This window comes from Felis catus, chromosome C1, assembly GCF_018350175.1.
Source record: "Felis catus isolate Fca126 chromosome C1, F.catus_Fca126_mat1.0, whole genome shotgun sequence".
Classification (NCBI taxonomy): domain Eukaryota; kingdom Metazoa; phylum Chordata; class Mammalia; order Carnivora; family Felidae; genus Felis; species Felis catus.
The window spans coordinates 93,296,855-93,317,195 of record NC_058375.1 but is presented as its reverse complement, the minus strand read 5'-3'; the positions used below and the strand labels follow the sequence as shown (position 1 = coordinate 93,317,195).

The window sequence follows — 20,341 nt, the reverse complement described above, 5'->3', positions numbered from 1 at the left end:
AAAATGAATAAATGCTAAAAAATTTTTTAATAAAAATTTAAAAAATATAAGAATATTTAAAATTAAAAACTTTTTAAAATTTGAATTATTTAAAGTTGTAAATATTTATAAGTCATAAAAGATAAACAGAGAAGGAGATCTTGTAAATCTGAATGAATGCTCCAAACAGGCAATACCCTAGAGCATGGGAACAGGCAGGTAACTGGGCAAGGTAATCTACGCACATGTTGACAGCAAGACCGAAGGATCTCCTAACTTTTATGGAGAAAACTAGGAGTTTTTTAAAAGATAACACTTATAAATGATAAAGACCTTTCACAAACGTTAGCTCATTTGATCCCCAAAATAACCCAATGAAGTAGGCTCAAGTGCTATTATTGTTCCCATTTTACAGATAATGGAATGAGATTTGGTAGAAGAAAGCAAAATACCCAAAGTCACACAGCCAGTATATAGCTGCGACTTGTCCAAGCCCAAACCTTATGCTTATCCTTACTTCTACACAAGGCATTGAGACTAACATATAATAAATGTGCAAATTTAATGCAATTATTAATTAATTAATTCAACAAACATATTTTGAGTGCCTACTACTGGCCAGACCTAAGGCAAATCCCTGCTCTCAAGGAGCTTACAAACTAATGGGGAAGCAGACATGTAAACAGACAAAACAGTAGGTGAAAAGTTCTATAAGGACATATACACAATGTGAAATGGAATCACAGAGGGGCGCCTGTGTGGCTCAGTCAGTTAAGCATCCAAGCATCCGACTTTGGCTCAGGACATGATCTCACAGTCCGTGGGTTTGAGCCCCACGTTGAGCTCTGTGCTGGCAGCTCAGAGTCTGGAGCCTGTTTTGGACTCTGTGTCTCCCTCTCTCTCTCTCTTTCTCTCTCTACCCCTCCCCCATTCACTCTCTGTCTCTCAAAAATGAACAAACGTTAACAAAAAAATTTTTTTAATGGAATCACAGAAAGGAACACCTAAGTGTGTCCAGAAAATTAGACCACATTGTCCTAAAGAAGGGTGGCCAGTCCCATGGAGTCTTTAAAGCAGAGTCAAACATAGCTTCTTAATAGGGTGTCTTCCTCCAGTCTTCTCCAGTTCTGATTCTGATGGCCAATACTAGCTATTGAGAAAAGAAAAAAAATACTTCTAGAATAGAGAAAACTAAGTTATCTAGTCTCATAAGCTGGTAGACATATCCAGCCTCTTTTGCTCAAATGCTGAGCTGACCAAACAACCTTCAAAATTGTATTTAGGAACACTGGGTTGAGCCATTCCAGCAAGAGGATATAAATACCCACTATAAATAACCTGTTTATCCTACCAAGGTCTCCTTTTTGTTGTGAATTAATAGTTATTCTGGTCTAAAAAGCAGCTGTGAGAGAGTTAGCATCAGTCAATTCCCCATGCCAGTGCCATCCAATGGAACTTTCCATGATTTTGTTCAATAGGGTTAGCTAGCCACATGTGGTATCGAAACTGAAGAGGCAATTTACAATGCTATTTAATTTTAATTAATTTAAATGACCACATGTAGCTAGTGGCTACCGATTTGGACAGCACAGCTCTAGACCCTTGCTACTCAAAGTGTGGTCTGTGACCTAGCAGGGTCTGCATCACCTTATTAGTTTGTTAGAAATACAGACTCTCAGGTTCTCCACCCTAGGCCTCTTGATTCAGAAATTGTATATTAACAAGATCCCCAGATTATCCATATGCACATTAAAATTTGAAAATGGCATGGTTACTTCTGGATGAGCTGGGGGGAAAAAAAAGGATTGACTGAGGTCCCTATCTGTGATGACTTCTCCAAATTGCGGACTCCCACACTTGAGACTGGTGTCCAGCATAAGGGGCCCTCTTTCTTTGTATCTGTCTCTCCTCCATCCCTTAAGCATAAAGGGGAAAAGGGAGAGAAAGAAAGAACCTGGAACATGGGGTCTAAGGAAAGTTAGTATAGGATATGGGGGATGGGGTGGGAAGAGTATGTGTTCCTCAGGGATACTTATACAAAATAAAATGAGGGAATTCCCTTGATAATTACTGAATATGGATGATGGGTATATGGGAGTTCATTATACTATTTTCCCTACTTTTGTGTATGTTTGAAATTTTTCAAAATTAAGAAATAGATGTGATTTCAAAGAAGATGTGTGTGATTGTCAGCTTCCAAGATGGCCCCCAATGATCCTCTCCTTCTGGTATCCATGCTTTTGTGTGGTCTTCTTTCATACTGAATCAAGCCTGGTCCATGTGACCAAGGTGGAGATAACAGGCGTGACCTTGGAGAGCCAGGTCATTGTGACTTCTGCCTTGCTCTCTCTTGGATCTCTAGCTCTAAAGGAAGTCAACTACCATGCTGTGAGGACACTCAAGCAGTCTTGTGGCGAGGCCTTTATGGAGAGGAGCCAAGGCCTCCTGCCATCAGTCAGCTGCAAGGGTGAGCCATGTAAGCAAGCCTCTGTGGAGTTGACTCTCTAGCCCCAGTCAAGCCTTCCAGTGACTGTACCTCCACCTGACATATGATTGCAACAGCATGGGAGACCTGCATGCCATCATTGCCTGCCAAGCAGTATCTGAATCTCTGACCAACAAAAGCCATGACAGACAATAAATGCATATTGTTGTAGTAAGCCACTGAGTTTTGGGGTAATTTGTTAAGCGGTAATAGAGTACTGATGCAATGTCATTTCAATACTTCCTCCTCCCCGAATACTCTCCCCACCTTATCACTGATGTCTCAAATGAACAGGGAAAGATCTTTCACGCTATGCATAAGGTTAACATGCTAATACCCCTTGAAGAGATAATACGTTCACTTAAATTCAACCTAAAACATATGTGACAGATATAAATTCTTTCTTTTTAAAACTCTTAGCAGGCTAATGTATTGAGACATTAATTTCAGTCTCGTTCCTGCTGTTGTAAGAAACTAGAAAGAATAAAAAGGTAATTTCTCCCTCAGGGTCTACCATCCCAAGAAACAGCTATAGTCTTGAGTTATAAAAGGTTTAAGCTCTTCTGACATCTCCCTCACTCCACGCCTAACCCCCAACACCAAACACTGGTTAACAGCTTCTTGGTGTTTCAGGGACCATCCTAAAGAAGACCCCCCCCCCTCCTCACTGTCCCCACTCCCCCTCCCGGTTTTATCTTGAGGATTAGGTCACAGAGAAACGATGTTGGAATTGCTCCGTAAGAGGAGGGGAAAGAGCTGGTACTGGTTCAGGAAGAGGGCAAGTGGCCAGGCCTGAGGGATGAACGACTTCCCCCCAGGCGGGGAAAGGTTTTGGAGGTTCCAAAAGTGGAAACCTATTCCTGGCTTGTATGAAATCTGTGTGTGTGTGTGTGTGTGTGTGTGTGTGTGTGTGTGTGCGCGCGCGCGCGCGCGCGCCCGTCAGGGGTGCAGTAGGGATCGCTTCATGGGTAGCCTGGGAAAGTAGGATCCCGGGGCCTGGACATGCACCAAAGACCACCACTCCTTTACCTTCCTGGCTTGCAGGCTGTGGAAATGTATCCTTCAGTGGTTACCCCAAGAGTCGTGGAATAATAGCAGCAAGACTGAAACAAACACAAAAACAAGGCTCTTCCCCCCAAATATTGAGACTTCACAGCCCTAGAGAGAGAAGTGGGGAACCTCAGAACGTGACTAATGAATTTCCCGCCAACACTGACAGGCGGGCGCTGAGCCAGATTTCTTTAATTTGTAGGATTAAAAGACATGTGACGCTTCCTGCCCCGGAGTCAGTTGCCGCGGATTCATTCCAGCTAGACCTAGTTTCCCTAGCAGAGATTTCGGTAGGTAGAAGCTTGGGGGCTGTGCAGAGAATGAAAGAAGGTGGAGGAAGTCAGAGAGGGGCTAGGGGCCAGAGTCCCTTCCTGACAGTTTCCGTCCTCAGGTCCCCGCCCGGACCCCCTTCCGAGAAAGAACGACCTGGCGCGCGGCCGCCTGTCCGGTTCCGACACAAACACACGCACGTGCGCCCCGCCCCCGCCGCGCGCACGCGCCCCGAGGCTCCGGCGACGGGCGCGCGCGCGGTGCTCGCTGCCCCCACGCTGCTCCCTCGGCTCGGATCGCGGCGTCTCCAGGTCCCCGCACCGCTCCACGCGGGACCCGCGGAGCCGGAGGCGGCGGCCGTGGTCGGTGGGCTCTGGCGGGCACGGCGGTCGAGGCGGCGGCGCGGCGGAGCGGAGCCCGGCGAGTCCCCGGGAGGCGATGTGGCCGGGCGCGGGCGCCTGCGTAAGGCGGGCGCCGCGACAGGCCGGCCGGTGAGGCGCCGGGGGAGGCCGCGACGGAGCTCCCGGACCCGCCATGGGCTGAGACACGTCCTTGCCGAGCAGGTGCAGTGACCAGCGGTCCCGGGGGGAGCCCGCCCCCACAGGCCCCGGGAACCCTCAGCCCTGTCGGTAGGCGCCCTACCCAACCGGTGCCCTGTTGACCTTCCCTCGGCTCCTCCCCAGAGGCCCCGCTGACCCTGCTGTCAAACCCGCTGCAACCCCTGTGAAACCAACAGCTCCTAACAATCCCGCGCATACCCCCCATCCTACACTCCTGTGACCCCAGCCCGGTAGGCCCGTGTGCTCACCTCCTCCTCTGCCCAGTATTTTGAGCCCACTGCCTGCACAGCGCTTGGGAACTACCCAGCATCTCTCTCTCTTCTAGCCCAGCGTTGGGGTGGAGGGGAAGGAGGGGGGTGGGGGAGGAGGAGGAAGGGTCCTTCCCTTCAGAGGCGCTAGTGACCACAAACCCAGGCTGTCTTTCTGAAGCCTGTAGTCAAAGTGAGCCTTCCTTCCTTATCCCACCAGAACATGCCCGGGTGACTCCCTCCCAGATCTTGCTGGTGGCCTTCCTCGCCCTTCCCAGTGACACTATGCAACCCCAGCGTGACCCGCGAGGCCTCTGGCTCCTGCTGCTGTCCTTGTTCCTGCTCCTCTTTGAGGTGGCCAGGGCCGCCCGTCCTGTGGTTAGCTGCCCTGCTGCCTGCCTGTGCGCCAGCAACATCCTCAGTTGCTCCAAGCAGCAGCTGCCCAACGTGCCCCACTCCTTACCCAGCTACACCGCACTGTTAGACCTCAGCCACAACAACCTGAGCCGCCTGCGGGCGGAGTGGACGCCCACACGCCTGATCCACCTGCAGTCCCTGCTGCTGAGCCACAACCACCTGAACTTCATCTCCTCTGAGGCCTTTTCCCCAGTGCCCAACCTGCGCTACCTGGACCTCTCCTCCAACCAGCTCCGTACACTGGACGAGTTCCTGTTCAGTGAACTACAAGCGCTGGAGGTGCTGCTGCTCTACAATAACCATATTATGGCAGTGGACCGCTGCGCCTTCGACGACATGACCCAGCTGCAGAAACTCTACTTGAGCCAGAACCAGATTTCCCGCTTCCCTCTGGAGCTGGTTAAGGAAGGAGCCAAGCTACCCAAACTAACACTCCTGGATCTCTCCTCCAACAAGCTGAAGAACTTGCCATTGCCCGACCTGCAGAAGCTGCCGGCATGGGTCAAGAACGGGCTGTACCTGCACAACAACCCCCTGCACTGTGACTGTGAGCTCTACCAGCTCTTTTCGCACTGGCAGTACCGGCAGCTGAGCTCCGTGATGGACTTTCAGGAGGACCTGTACTGTATGAGCTCCAAAAAGCTGCACAATGTCTTCAACCTGAGTTTCCTCAACTGCAGCGAGTACAAGGAGCGTGCCTGGGAAGCCCACTTGGGGGACACCTTGACCATCAAGTGTGACACCAAGCAGCAGGGCATGACCAAGGTGTGGGTGACGCCAAGCAACGAACGGGTGCTAGATGAGGTGGCCAACAGCACAGTGACCGTGTCCAAGGACGGCAGTCTTCATTTCCAGCAGGTGCAGGTTGAGGATGGGGGTGTGTACACCTGCTACGCCATGGGGGAGGCTTTCAACGAGACACTGTCTGTGGAGTTGAAAGTGTATAATTTCACCTTGCACGGACACCACGACACCCTCAACACAGCCTATACCACCCTAGTGGGCTGTATCCTCAGTGTGGTCCTGGTCCTCATATACCTGTACCTAACCCCTTGCCGATGCTGGTGCCGGGGTGTCGAGAAACCATCCAGCCATCAAGGAGACAGCCTCAGCTCTTCCATGCTTAGTACCACACCCAATCACGATCCTATGGCCGGTGGGGACAAGGATGATGGTTTTGACCGGCGGGTGGCTTTCCTGGAGCCTGCTGGCCCCGGGCAGGGTCAAAATGGCAAGCTGAAGCCAGGCAACACCCTGCCAGTGCCCGAGGCAACAGGCAAGGGCCAGCGGAGGATGTCGGATCCAGAATCGGTCAGCTCGGTCTTCTCTGATACACCCATTGTGGTGTGAGCAGGATGGGTTGGTGGGGAGATTCTGCCCCAGGAGAGGTAATGCACCCCTGAAGGATATGAGGGGATGGAAGAGAGGGCTGGCTGCCCAAGGGAGTGGGTTCCCCCTGACCGTGAGGGAATTGGTCACGGGTACAATAGCTGGCATAGACCTCAACCAGGGTGTGGCTGCCACGATTTTCAAATATGGATATGTCAAATCCTTAGGCAAGTGCTACACCCTTACCCAAAGCCCTGGGAATTCTCAGTGCGGTGGAGGAAGAGGAGCATGTCTGAGTTGGGTGGGAATGAGGTAGGGGCGGGGGGAAGAGCAGATTCCCGAAACTTTTTTGAGGTCATCCCTAGCTCCTTAAAAGAGAATCATTTGGGGGAAAAAAATTTTTTTTTCTATCTCTGCCCACCCACACCTGCGGTGTTGTGTGTGCTGGGGGTTGGGGGGGATCTTCCATAGGAGCGACACTGGGGAAGAGCTGTAGTATCTTCTTTGGCCAGGAAGTCACACTTCACAGCTGGGGAAATTGGAAACCTTTGGGAAAGTGAGTCAGGAAAATGCTGAGGCCTCAATCAGTAATGCTCCCCAAAGCTATTGTGAGGTTTCCCACTAATGCCTCTCTTTCCCGATGAGTCCTGGATGGACGGATCTTTGCAGGAGCCTGGCCTGTTGCCTGTCAGATGTGGCAACAATGTGAGAGGTGGTATCTGTCCCTTGTCCCGGAACCAGTGGCACAGAGGGATACAGCATGAACGGAGGGGGTCTGCGTCACAGCATACGTGCCATCACAAAACTTGTAGATGGGGGATAAGCTCCAGATTTGCTAATTCCCCGGTTGGTAAACCCTTGATTATCATTTGGTTCCCAGCACCTGTGTGTCAGACCAGGGTGGGGGCTGCCGGAGGCAGAGCTTTCATGGGTGCCTGCCACAGACGTGGGATATGGGGCTGCCTCACACTAGGCGGAGGAGGGTAAATCAGCCTCTATCATGTAGCATCCAGCTGGACGTACCTGATTTCGTGTTTGCCATCTCTTCTCTCAGGCTTCTTAGCAAGTTCAGATGGGATTGAGTTTTCCCTAATACGCTGCTCTGCAATGGGAGGAATCCTGGAAAGTCTGGCCCCAGCTGGACTAGACTGTGCTTGGGCATGGAGGGAACCAGTTATGTATTTTCTCTGTGTTGACAAAGCAGCCTCTCTTAGATCTCACCCTGCTGCAGAGCCAAAGCACGGGATTTCATTATCCGAGGGGTTGGAATTCTGCCCCAGAATGGCAAGGCGGAGTGCAGCTTAGAGTTCTGCCCCTCTCCACAAGGTTCTAGGTAACCGTGTAACAGACAGTGGCACTGAACTCTCATTAGGAAAGTTCTGCCACCTCCATCCCTCTCAGCCAGAGGTCTGTGCAGTTGTGGTGGTCAGGCCAGAGGAACTTAAGAACAGGCCCAACATTCCATTCCATCCAAGGCTGCAGAATACTTTGGGTCTGGAGATGACTGCGCCCCTTGACTATACTGCAGGCCCTGGGAGATGGGTGCTCTGAGCTTTGGCAAGGGGACCAGCAGGGCACAGGTGAAAATGTCCTCTGATGTTGGTCTTTTTCAGTGTCTTCCCTTCTCCCAACCAAGTCCCCTGTCCATTGGAAGTCCTCCAGATCTTCTAGCTTTCTGACCTGCTTTTTAGGTTCCAAGAGGTGTCATCGACCTGTGGGTGAGGGCTGCTTGCTAGGAGGGCCTGACTCCTGCTGCCTGTCGGGATTGGGAAAGGGGACCGGAACGCAACATCTTCCCCTTGTCTGTGCCTGGGATGTCAAGACTGCTGTCCGTCCTTTAATTAGTAACCTCGTTTGTTGGGAGAGGTGCAGCCTTTCCCTCAAGTACTTGCATGCTCCTAGGTACGCACGCTTATAGGTACGCATGCACACCAGCACCTTGACTTCCACCAGGACAGTGATTCTTCAGTCCCCACTAACGTCCCCTGTCAGAGTGGGTTCCGCCTATGCTCACAGCTTCATGCACACAGCTTTTGTATCCCATAGGAGAGACAGTGACTGCGCCAGGCTCCCCAAGTACCAACTCTTGTACTTTTAATTTCTGAACTCCCTGAAGCTTTACCCACATCCCCCTGGCACCAAATAACTTCTCTGCAAAGGCTGGGGTTAGGAGAACCACAGGTCAGGGCACCTGGGGAGAAGGGCCCATGAGGAGCTAGCTGGGTCTTCAGACCCCTCCGAAACCTTCCTTGGATGAAAGTCCATGTATGTGAGAAATAAATGTATAACTAGGTCAATGACAGACCCAGAAGGAAACCGGCAGGGGAGCAAGCAGCTAGAAGTTGTTCTCCCTGTGTTAACTGCCCCGGAAAGACAGGCGCATGAAGGAAAACTTGTCTGGTTATGTTCCAGAGACTTCTGGGGATTTTGTTAATGGAGCTATAGGAACCAGGCATCCCTCCTCTGACTTATTAGGGAACCTGGGAAAATTTCATCTCCATGCTGCAATTTCCCGCTAGGCACCACCTAGGGCTCTGAAAATCTTTAAAAGTCAAATGAAATTGGCCTTCTAGAGCATTCTGAGTTCCTGAGGACTAAGAGGGCCATTCTCTTCATAAGTCCTACCCAGTTTAGGGACCAGGAAAAGGCCCCTCGTAAGGCCCTGTATCCCTACTGTATCCACTAGGTAGGCCCCTCATTTGAAAGACTGGTAGATGTGCCTAGCTGCCCCACCAAGAGATTGAACCGATTAGCCTCTTCCCATGGTTTCAGTTGATAGAACCCAAAGGCAGCTTTCTACTTGGGGGATTAGGTATTCAGTATATATGAGCTCACTAGAACCTTGTGTAGGAAACTGCCAGGTCTGGTTATAAGAAAAGGCTGAGAAATCACTTCCTCCCTTCCCCCTACCCTGCACCCATAAACGAGACATGTCTCCCAGGAAGCAGCTGTCCCTGGAGACAGAATATGACAGGGCTCTACAATCTGTCTATGTGATTATTTGTGATCTTTTTTCTTTGCTTGTATTTATGGGGCTCCTAGGAAGGGGCCAGGAGAGAGTACACTCAGCTGGGGACAGTAAAGCCGACTGATACCAATTTTCTGTGTGTTCTTTCCTCTGTACTTCCTTGTAGCCCTGCTGGCAAAGCAAGCAGGCCTCCCAGTCCAGGATCCTATCCCTCCCACTTATGTACAATCCAGGCTGGCAGACCTTGGAGCCTCTGGGCTCTGACACTAGACTATGATCATTAAACCTGGCTTGAGTCTCTGTTCTGGCATAGTCTGTGACTGCTTTATTTATCTTTTCAGCCTGTGGGTGGGGCTTTCTCTACCTCAGAAGTATGTGGCCTAAGTAAGGAGAGGTATTTAAATGCTATTATAAAGGCAAGGGTAGAATCCACATCCAGGCATGAAAATAGACCAGGGTCAACAAACTCCTTCTGTAAAGAGCCAGATAGTAAATACGTTAGGCTTTGCAGGCCATACACTCTCTGTTACAACTACTTAGTTGGGCCACTGTGATAGGAAGGCAGCCATAGACAGTACATAAACTAATGACGGTGGCTCTGTTCTAGTAAAAATTTATTTACAGACATTGAAATTTGAATTTCACATAATTTTAACATGGCTTTTGAGTTTTTTCAGCCATTTAAAAATGTTAAAACTCTTATTAGCTCACAGACCATACAAAACCCAGCAGCGGCCTGATTTTGGCCAGCAGACCATAGTTTCCCAACCTGATAGGATTCTCAAAAGAAATGCCACTGACCAGCAGGAGAGAGTTTAGAAATTCCTTTACCTGAGACTACAGCCTATAGATAATGAAGTCTTCCTAGATCCCTGGGGAGGAGGGCTGCCTCCCCACAGAGTTTTCTTAAAAGTCTGGATGAAGCCTACTAACCATGCTATGGAAAACACTTGGACTAGATTAGAAGAATTGGTGGAAAGCAGCTCAGTTTCAGTATTTTGATTATTACCTGTATTTTTGCATGCTGTAAATGGTAACTAAGTTCGGCTAAACGTATATTCATCGAATGGGCAAGTTAATATTCACAGATAGTTTAGCGTGTCCTGGGCATTGCATACAACAGAGAAATGCAACCCCCAGGTTCTTGGTACAGACACAATCTATCAGGATTCTACTGGACTGGATTCTACTAAACTCTGAACAGGCAAATTCTTTGGGTACTCTCTGGGTACTTCTGGAAGGGGATTGTCTGGTAGATTCCAAAAGGGGAGAGGAGATGGTATAAAGAAGAAAGAAAGGAATTTGAATCATTACCTAATTTCCTACATTGATAAAATCTTGGCCAGAGGGCAGCCCTCCGCTGTCTGGAAAGTTGTCTTGTTTTCTTCATGAGGAACAACCAAAGTGGTGAAGAGATGGGGACACCTCACTCCAGCTACATCAGACAAATCAGAGCTGGCAGTCAGCGCAATGGCAGATGTTGATGCCAGAGTGCCCCCACAGTCTACATTTAAATAGCATTTTTTCATCTTTTCAAAGCAGCTTTTGCTGTGGCTGAGGTTGGCCAAGAAGGGGACGCTGGTAAAGAGAACAGGTCTGGGGGCGCCTGGGTGGCGCAGTCGGTTAAGCGTCCGACTTCAGCCAGGTCACGATCTCGCGGTCCGGGAGTTCGAGCCCCGCGTCAGGCTCTGGGCTGATGGCTCAGAGCCTGGAGCCTGTTTCCGATTCTGTGTCTCCCTCTCTCTCTCTGCCCCTCCCTCATGCTCTGTCTCTCTCTGTCCCAAAAATAAATAAACATTGAAAAAAAAAATTAAAAAAAAAAAGAGAACAGGTCTGGGAAGGCTGCTGGGAGTTCTCCCCTCTGTCATGGCCTGTGCCAAGCCCTGTCTCTGAGCCTGCAAAGTTGTGATGCTCCCTTCTCCTCCCTCCCAAGGCCATGGCTGCACCTCAGCCCCACAGCCCCCATCCCCAAACCACAAGAAGTTCCCTAAGATTCTGGCCAAGATGTGCAATTTTGTCTACCATGTCTTGTAGCACTCAGCTCCTCTTAGGTGGCATTTCGGCGGAGTGGTGGAGGCTAACAGGACAGTTGCCTTGTGCAACAGAAGTAGAAAGTTCGGTTGCGTTGGCCAGCCTACTCTCCTTTCCATTTGACCTCTCACCTCCTTCCCTTCTGCAGTTGTAGTTCTTGTAGCACTTACCGCGTCTCCCAGGAAGCCACCGTGAAGCTCCTTTCCTCATCCACAATGTAGAAAAGGCTCAGGCCTATGCAGTAGGAAGGTTGGCTTTTCTGGTCTGGCTACAGTGAGCCTGTGCCAGATGCATCCTTTCCTGGGGCTTGAGAGAGGAAGGCTAATGCAGCCGCTTCATCAAGCCCCTTCATCAGGCTTATACGCTGTCAGGTAGGAAATACCAAGTGGCAAAGATACTTAGATCTGCCCTGAGGCCTTCTCGTCTGTGTCAGTGTGGTTACTGTCCCACACATAGAGGGCGTGGAACCACAGTCTGAGAACCATTTTTCTGTGAGCCAGGACACAGAGCCTTACAGGGAGCCCTCCAGGCACCCTACAGCACTGGAATGCATAAGGTGAGAGTCATTGGCCCCTAAGTTAGGGGTGTGTATATGCACGTGTGTGTTTGTGTGTGTACATGCAAGTAGGCACACGGGGAGGGAGGGGGAAGCACTGTAGCTGGACAGAAGTAGGTGCTGCTTTTCCCTCACCTCCCACTGCTCCTTCACTTGGCCAGTTTGCTTTGGGTGGGGTCTAGCTAGAAAGGCCCAGCTCAGTCCTGAGCCCGGTGAGATAACTCACAACCTGCTTTAAAGAGAGGGGTGCTGGGGGCCCCTCATGTATACTCAGTGAGACAAAGAGCTGAATCCTCTGGTACCACAGAATGGCCTGAAGTAGCTATTTAATCTGCTTTTAGCAGAGGTTAAAAAAAAATCATCTGGGAAATTCTGACAATAGCAGGTAGATTAAAAACTGGAACTCTTATTCCCTACACATTGGTGACTAGCCAAGCCTTCTGGGTGGATATCTAGGGGGAAGGCTTCTTACTGGATGTAATTCGGGTCTGCTTTAAGCTTAGCCCACTGCTGGGGACTGTCTACTTCAAAACACCCACCAGGGCAGTTCTGGGGCCCTGTCCTCCTGTATGTCACCTATATCTGCTCTGTGCCTGTGCTGGTGAGAACTGCTCAGGCTATGCCCACAACGCCTGACTAGTGTCTCACTGCTGGATCCCAGGATCGAAAACAAACAATTGAGATAAAAAACTGAATACTGGAGCCTCTGCACTGCTGTTGTTCCTGCCTCTCTCTGTGCACTCCCAGCAGACTGCTGGCAGTTCTCAAATGGAATAGAAAGTATCCTTCCCCTAATTTGACATTTAAATAGAACTGCTGTCATGGGGTGTGTGTGTGTGTGTGTGTGTTTTAATTCCAATAAAGTCCTTTGAGGAGGGGACTATGATCCTACTCCAAGAGCCTGTAACGAGGAAAGAGAAAAAACTGCGAACAAGCTAGGGGCCGCGTGTCAGCTCTACATCTCCAGTGCCGGGCATGAGGGCCTGAGGCGGGCCTTGCTCAGCCTGGGGCTACAGGGGAAACCAGAGAGTCAGGGTGGCGGTGTTGTGTCCGTTACTATTGCTCCTGTCTCCCTGGCTTGCCTGCTCCACTTTTCCCTCAGAAGTGCAGAATTAGGTAGGAGAGATTCAGACAGACCAGCTCCAGGAACTTCAGGTTGGATGAGGGAACAACTGCACTGATTTCCGGATTTACACCAGCCCCATGCCTTGAAACCAGCAGCACTTAGGGCTGGCTTTGCCGGGCTTGGTGGCTTTCCTGACAGGAGTGGATGAGAGCTGACCTTTCATCTAGAAGGAAGAAATGTGTGTGTGTTCTCGGGATGGCTGACGACACGAGCTGCCAGGGACTTGGGTCCTCTAAGCATCTTAGCTGTAACTGTTTATCGCCTCCCTATAAAAGAAGCATCAAACCCAGAGCCAGGCTGAATGAAAGAGTCAAGGACAAGAACATACTATCACCTGTTTACATTTAATACTTTGGACTTTCCAATGCCTGTTAACATGCATTTTCTCATCAAACCCTCACAACATCCCTGTGAGGTAGGTCAAACAGTAAGTGATTTGCCCACAGCCACACCAGTGTTAGGAGCTGAGCAAATGTAGACTGCAGCCCTCCTGGTTCCCAGGTCAATGTGCTTTTTACTGCATGATACACAGGCTCTTAGGTCAACCGGATACAGGAAGAGTGGAGCACTACCCCAGAAGCCTCCCTGCTCCCTAAGGTTGCAAAGGGCAACCAGAAATGCTGAGATTGGGGCATCAGGACCAGGGGTGTCCTCTGGAAGTTAAGACAGATAACAGAAGGAAGGACAGGAGTACTGGAGGTTCAGGGTCAATGACGGCCACTGCCACTCTCAGCAGAACCTACACTGTGTTCTCGTCTTGATCTCTGTCAGGTGAAAAGGCCTTAGTAATATACCCAGAGGAAGCTCAAGGCCCACTCCCAAAGGAAAGCAGCCTCAAGCCATGGTTGGGAAGTGAGACTCTGACCACCCCCTCCCCATTCCATTACACTCTAGCTGCCCAGAAGGAGGGGGAAGGTGAGGGCTGGCTGACTCAGCCTGCAAGTGCCTAGAGCCCTGGAGCTGAAAGGCCCCAGCACTGTGCAGCTAATGATTATTGTTAACTCTGAACAGGCCTTGGCACAGCAGCCAGCTGGCTCAGGGAAGATGCCTAGATCTCCCACAGTGAGGTTTGAAAAACAAGACCCAGAGCAGCCATGCACGGGGGTGGAAGGGTGGAGACAATGAGAAAGAAGGGACAGGCCGGTGTCAGGGACTGGGATGGGCAGTCTGCCCTGTGAGATGCTAGGGAGAGGAGAAACAGGCTGGCAAGGGGCGGCGGCCTACCTTTGATGCAGCTGAACAGCCAAGAAGGTGAGGCTGGAAAAATTAATTCCCCAAGACACAGGGCTCCTGCCATTCAACACCAACCCCAGCTCTGGTGGGGCTCAAGGGGAGTGGTTACGGGAAAGATGGGGGCTGGGGGAGGGGTCTGAACCCAGACTGGTAATCCTGTTACCATTTGGATTTGGTTACAAAAAACATCTACATTTCTAATGTCCTCAAGGTTGAGTTTAAAATATCATATTTGGAATCAAGTCTTAGTGAGCCTGATATGCAAATTTGTGCAAATGACATGCTTTTTTTTTTTTTTTTTTAATTTGAGCACCCTGGCTTTTTTTAAAAAAGACAGTACAGGCTGACTACTAGCAGCTTTCCCTAGCCAGGGAACAAGGGCAAAAGGGTAGACATTCGCTTCTTCCCCCAAGGCCTCTGCCTCATTGCTGAGGAGCCCAGCTAATATCCCAGATGGGGAGATAAAGAGAGGTGGGGGTAACAGGGTGTAGGGAGGAGGAAACACACAAGCAGGAGGCATATGTAGCAGGCAGCTACCTCTTCCCAGCTGGAGGAAGAGTGCCCTGGCACTGAGGTCTAATGGTTGTCCAGCTGCTGGCCCAGGATGTGAGGGCAGGTGGTGATGGGATTCAGAGAAGGGGGGGGAAGTCCCCCCACAACCTGGCCAACCGGGAAGAAGGGCTCCTCCTGGTGACCTACTCCCTATACTGCAGTCAGGCTAAGCAGAAGACCACCTGTGCCCTCCTCTCGGCCCTGTGCCCTTGCCCTCCAGGCCTCCTGGTCAGATAGGTGACAGCTGGCGCCCCTTCCTCCTGCAGAATATAAATGACTTCCCCCTTCCTCCGAGGGCTGGGAATAGACATCAGCTGGCACAGCCCACGCAAACTGCCGGCTGTCAGCCCGCCTGCCCGCCCGCCCACCAGCCCCCGCACCACCTGGGAGGAGGCAACACCTCAGGCAGGCTCAGGCTTTATGGCGCTGCCTGCTTGGCTCGCAGAAGCTGGTGAACCTCACCGGCCCTGTCACCCTGCTGTAGACAGGATGGGACTCCCAGCACTGGCTGTGACAGGGGGAGAAGAGATGGAGTCCCTGATCCAAGTGACACTAGGGAAGAATGCCCCAGGAACCATCTTCTCCAAGTTCAGACCACATTGGGTAGTTTGAGAGAGAAGAGCAGACAATGAGACAGGTATAATCACCCTCTGAACAGCAGAGACCCCCTTTGGATGCCCTGGGTCTGGAGAGCTCCTGGAGATGCCATCTGACCCAATGAGATCCACTCAGAGGACGCTTGTGCCCTCGCAGTCCCAAGTCCTGGACTGTTAAATCATACCAACCTCCTTGCTTCCGAGCCACCCAGACAGGAAGCTCTTACATCTTAGGAAGACCTGGGACATCTAAATTATTGCCATCTAGGAACGCCTGCCCTGCTCCTGGGACCTGGAGCTCCAGCCCCTATACCCAGACCTCCCAGAGTATCCCCTGAGCTGTCTTTACTTGCCTCAACATCAGCTTTTCTGGCTTAGCCATCTTCAGTCCTTGTCATGATCTATGGAGGTCCCATCTCTGAGACCAAGCCAGATCACAGTTAACCAGTCCGGCATCCAGCTCTCACCACTGAGAATGGTCTGGGGTACTAGCTTCAGTTTGGAACAAGGAGGGGTCTCTGCAGGGAAGAGGACCCGGCCCTTTTTTGCCAACTGGCAACTAACTCAGCCCCCTCCTAGACCAAAGAGCTGGCAAGAGACCGCAACTGAGAAAAGCTTAGCTGAGAAAGGGACCAGGGAGACTTTGTTTTCCCTAGATCAGAAAAGCCCTACCCCTCTTCCTTAGCTCTTAGTTTGTTCTAAAAGTTTCAGAATACCTACATAAAGCTATGTGCTAAGGCAAGAATGTGAGCCCGAGGAAGGGCTGAACATGAGAAGCTCAGGACTACTTTGCCACTGAGAACACATGTCGGGGAAGGTGCGAACCCATGACATGCAGCCCTCAAGCCCAGATTCTGAGGTGGGCTGAAGGAAGTTCTTAACTGAGCTAAGAGGCCCAGCCAGGAGCCATAGGCTTGGTTAGGCCAATGCCCCTCTGCTCCTTCAAAAGCTTTAAAGTGACTTTAGTGCCTTTACTGTCTTGGAGTTCAAAAGAGCCTCACATGGGACCCTTCTTTCCACAGTGCCTGACCTTCTGTGCCCTAGTCCAGGAGCCAAATTGGCACAGATTCTTGGAAGGCCACAAAGACAGACCTGTCCCTTCAGCGGGATAAGAGAATAACAAATGTATGAATCACATCCTGAGTCTGCTTAGTGGTCCAGCCACCGTTCCAGAGCGGGGAGAGTGTTCTGTGACATCAACCTGACAGACACTGAATATTGGGAGACTGTTTAGAAACTCACCCATGACACAGATGTGGAAACTGAGGTCCTGAGGCATGTGACTTGCCGAAGGTTGCACATTAGAACCTACAGGAACCATAACCCATGGGCTCTCTCCACACTGCTGTCTCCAACAGACCCAAAGAGCCACTGTGCTCATTCATAAGTTACAGCAACCCAACTCTCCATCAGGAGCACAGGCAAGAAATGACTGCCAACACCATCACCGCCGCCGCCCAACACTTCTGTGTCCCATCAAGAGTGGAGGCTTCAGGACCAAGGCCACACCCCCCCCCCCTTACCTTCCACTTGCACCCAGTATATTTCCCCATTTGGGCCCCCTGAATCGTCGTCAGCAATAGCAGTTTGGGTTTCTGTGGCCCCTGGCCCAGCTAAGAAGTACAAAAATCCTACCACTTCTGAAGTGGATCCCTTGAAGGTCACCAGAGGAAACATTTAAGTCCAAGGCAAGTGTCCCACCTACATTCAAAGTTCAGAGGAACTTACATTTCCATTTTCTTCTTTGGCAAGTAGGAGCTGGAGATCTGGTGCATGATCACCAGGGCCGGATAGAGGGGCAGTGCCAGGCACAGGTACCAGGCTGCACCTTTGATTTGGGCCTGGAACCACACTGAGTGCATGCCTAGGAACACCGTTCCTGTAGCCATCAGGTAGACCACCAGTCCACAAGTCAGATGGTAGAGCTTGAGGCGAGCCACCCTTGAGACTCTGGCTGCTCGAGGACAGAGGAGGCAGAGCCCACATAGTGCCTGACCACTAGTGGCCAGCAGGGTCAGAGCGCCTACCCAGCTGTGCCAGGACACCAGGTGGGGCAGCTCACTGCGGGTCCTGCTGGAGATGATGAAGCCCAGGCCCAGGGCTGCACAGAGGATGGCTAGGGTCTGCCCTGCCCAGTGGAGTCGGATCCGAGCCTTTCGGGAGCAGAAGAAGAACGGGGAGTGCTCAGGCGAGAAGAGCAGGATGGCCTCAGCCATGCAGAGGCAGAACTGTGAACACAGGAGAGGGCCCGTGAGCCTCAGGCCAGCTTGGAGGCCTAAGAAAAAAGGGGTGCTCTCATACATCCAAACAGGGGGTACAAAGGATGGAGGCCAAAGAACTCCCACCAGGACCTCCTACATCACAGGTCAGGATTTCTGGGCACAATGGAGAATCAACACTCGAGTGGAAGTTTTATCACTCAGGGTGACATCCATGCCCTACCTCCTCCTCCTCCTCCTCCACAGGCAATGATTCCCACTTCTTGACCAATATTAAGCAAATCTTTAGCAAGTTCCTGAACTTTGAGGGGGTAGGGGTGTTGGGGGGGTGACTGGACAACACCCCTTCTACTTCCTCCTTTCAGACCATAGGGGAGAAAGATACATCTTCCATACTCTCCCAACCCCCTTCAACCACTTGATACTAACTACAGCCCGGCCCTCCATGTCTCCCAATCATAGGTTGCAGGGAAAGATGGGGCCCTTGCTCTTTCCCCCACCTCTCTGAGCCTCAGAAAGGCTGCACGCCTTTGGAAGGCTGGATGCTTCCCTATGGGCATATTCTAACGAATCAGCTGCAGAAAAGAAGCCCAAACTCACCGCCAAGGCCATGAATACAGGGTGCCAGGAGAAAAGACCTAAGAATCAAAGAGAACAGACTGATGGCTGGGCACCATTGTTTCTGCCCCTGTGGCTGGCTGGAGCCCAAAAAATCTGGCTATAGGGGAAAGGTCAGTGTACTATCCCCAGCTCCAATCACGAATCAGGAGCTCCGTGCAAAGTGGAGCAGTCAAGGGGCCTTACGATGACCAACTAAGGGGACAAATATGCATCAATTTGGCCTGTGTTCCCCATTCGGCACCTCGCAGCTGTCAGCCCAGTCCTAGAATGGACCTTGGTCTTCTTTGCTTGTATTCTCCATGAGGGTCTCTGCTTCTGATGAGCTGAGGTCAGTTCAGTGTCTGCCTCTCCACCCCAGCACCCAGAGTCGGATCCTTCCAGGACCCACCTCCCGGGGACCCGCCCCACCACGCCCTTACTACCCTTCCACAGTACGCCTCCCCCCACCACTGCGGGGTCCCCACGCCAGTTCTCCGAGCGCTCCAGGCGCCGCTCCTCCAGCATCCCGGCTCCGCCCCCTTTCCTGGCCCCGCCCCGCCTTGCACACTCACTGGTTCCCGGCCGGGACAGCACAGTCAGAAAGATGGTGAAGCCCAAAGCCACCAGGTGCGCCAAGATCCCACTGCCTCTCCGCAGCCAGCGGGTCAGTCTCGGCTCCCTCGCTGGAGCGGGAACCAGACCTACCTCCAGGGGCTGCATGGCCGGGCCGGCGCACACTCACAGCTGCTAGAGCGCGTCTTCCGGGTTTGCGATCGCGGAGGCGGCCGCGACGGCGGGAGAGGCCCCTCCCCGGGCCGCCGCCGGCAGTACGGCGGACTCGCCCACAGCGCCCTCTGTGGGCTGGGGGGAAAGCGCGTCGGCCCTAGGGAGCCCTGGGGGCAGAAGGGGACCCGACAGCAGGCGACCAGCCTGGTTTCTTCGGTCAACCTCATTTGCACCTTTCTGTCCACAAGGACTTACGCCTCAAGTAGCCTGTGGAAATTACACGTATGGTAACTGATTCCACCCAAACCCCAATCACAAACTTCGTACACTGAACCAAGAGCGTGAGACCAGTGGTTTGAACAGTCTTCTAGAAACACTGGATTTCTCCACCTGCCTACACCCTCCTGCCATCCCTTCTTCTGGCTTGTTAAGGGAATAAGAGTCTTTTCCGCCTAAAAGCAAAGAGACCAAAAGGACAAGGCCAAAAAACAGTGCCCTGTGCCTGGTGAGTTCAGGTTTGAGGACCAAAGGAGGGACATGCACTAGTCTCCAGTGAGATAAAGGGAAGAACTAGGGCACACGCAGCCCTTCCCACCTCCACACCATCTGTTCAGTCCTGGGGAGCCAGGTGATCCTAAGGGACCAGGTCCTCCCACATTCCTGCTGCCTCCCACACCAGAAGTTCTGTAAGTGATCATACCCTTCCCCTTCTTGCCTCCAAAAAGGTGTGGTTCACCTTAAGGAGGCCTACCTGGAAGAGACCCTATCCCTTCCTGAAGGGCAAACCCACAGGCTACGGACAGAGAGACCAAAATAGGCTGTCCCGCAGAAATCACGGACATCCTTAGAGCAGTTACCAACTCAATTCGAGCTCCCCGAGTGGTTGAGAAAATAAGGCTGCTAGTGAGAGGCGGGAAGGGCAGGAACAGCTGAAGAGACTGAGGCAATAATTCAGAGATGGGATGGAGGCCCAGGACTGGATGGAGGCTGAAAGACTGGAGAAGGGCCCTAGCTGACTCCCGCAGAGGTTCAGGGCAAAGACCTGAGAGTAGAGCCGGAGGTGTGGCTCCCCACCCCGTCAAGTTTCCCTTGATGACTGGAGTCATCTCTGGGGTAAAGACTCTGGCTAGCCTTGCTCACTCAGAGCGACATGCCTCATCATCTTATCTGAAGAGAAGACTGCCCCCATGACACAAACCCCAGCCATTTCCACATTGTTTAAAAGGACAAAAATATAAGAGCTAAGAGACATCTGCAGGCAAGAGATGGGAGCTGGAGTCTGGCTGCCCATCATCTTGGCCTCTTGGGGTGCAGATGGGGACAGCAAGGACACTCATTTTATTACATCTTTTTCCTTCCTTTTCTACGTTTCTGTTTTTACATTTTCTTAGCAGCA

General features: G+C 51.6%; 2 protein-coding genes across 4 annotated transcripts; one reads left to right on the top strand and one right to left on the bottom strand.

The window, feature by feature from the left end:
* Positions 1-4,877: 4,877 nt before the first annotated feature.
* On the top strand, positions 4,878-9,611 carry AMIGO1 (adhesion molecule with Ig like domain 1). Its single transcript, XM_006934974.5, has one exon. It carries the CDS (start codon positions 4,878-4,880, stop codon positions 6,357-6,359), a length of 1,482 nt encoding a protein of 493 aa, XP_006935036.1. The 3' UTR covers positions 6,360-9,611.
* Positions 9,612-13,344: 3,733 nt separating this feature from the next.
* CYB561D1 (cytochrome b561 family member D1) lies at positions 13,345-20,206 on the bottom strand. 3 transcript variants are annotated; one of them, XM_003990404.6, is made up of 3 exons: positions 18,792-20,206; positions 18,220-18,257; positions 13,345-17,628 (listed from the first exon to the last, which is right to left on the bottom strand). In XM_003990404.6, exons 1-3 carry the CDS (start codon positions 18,937-18,939, stop codon positions 17,125-17,127), a joined length of 690 nt encoding a protein of 229 aa, XP_003990453.1. In that variant the 5' UTR covers positions 18,940-20,206; the 3' UTR covers positions 13,345-17,124. The 3 variants fall into 3 exon arrangements, with proteins under 3 accessions (XP_003990453.1, XP_044889196.1, XP_003990455.1); XM_045033261.1 differs by lacking the exon at positions 18,792-20,206 and adding an exon at positions 18,663-18,758; XM_003990406.6 differs by lacking the exon at positions 18,220-18,257 and having other exon boundaries at positions 18,925-20,206.
* Between the last annotated feature and the right edge of the window lie 135 nt (positions 20,207-20,341).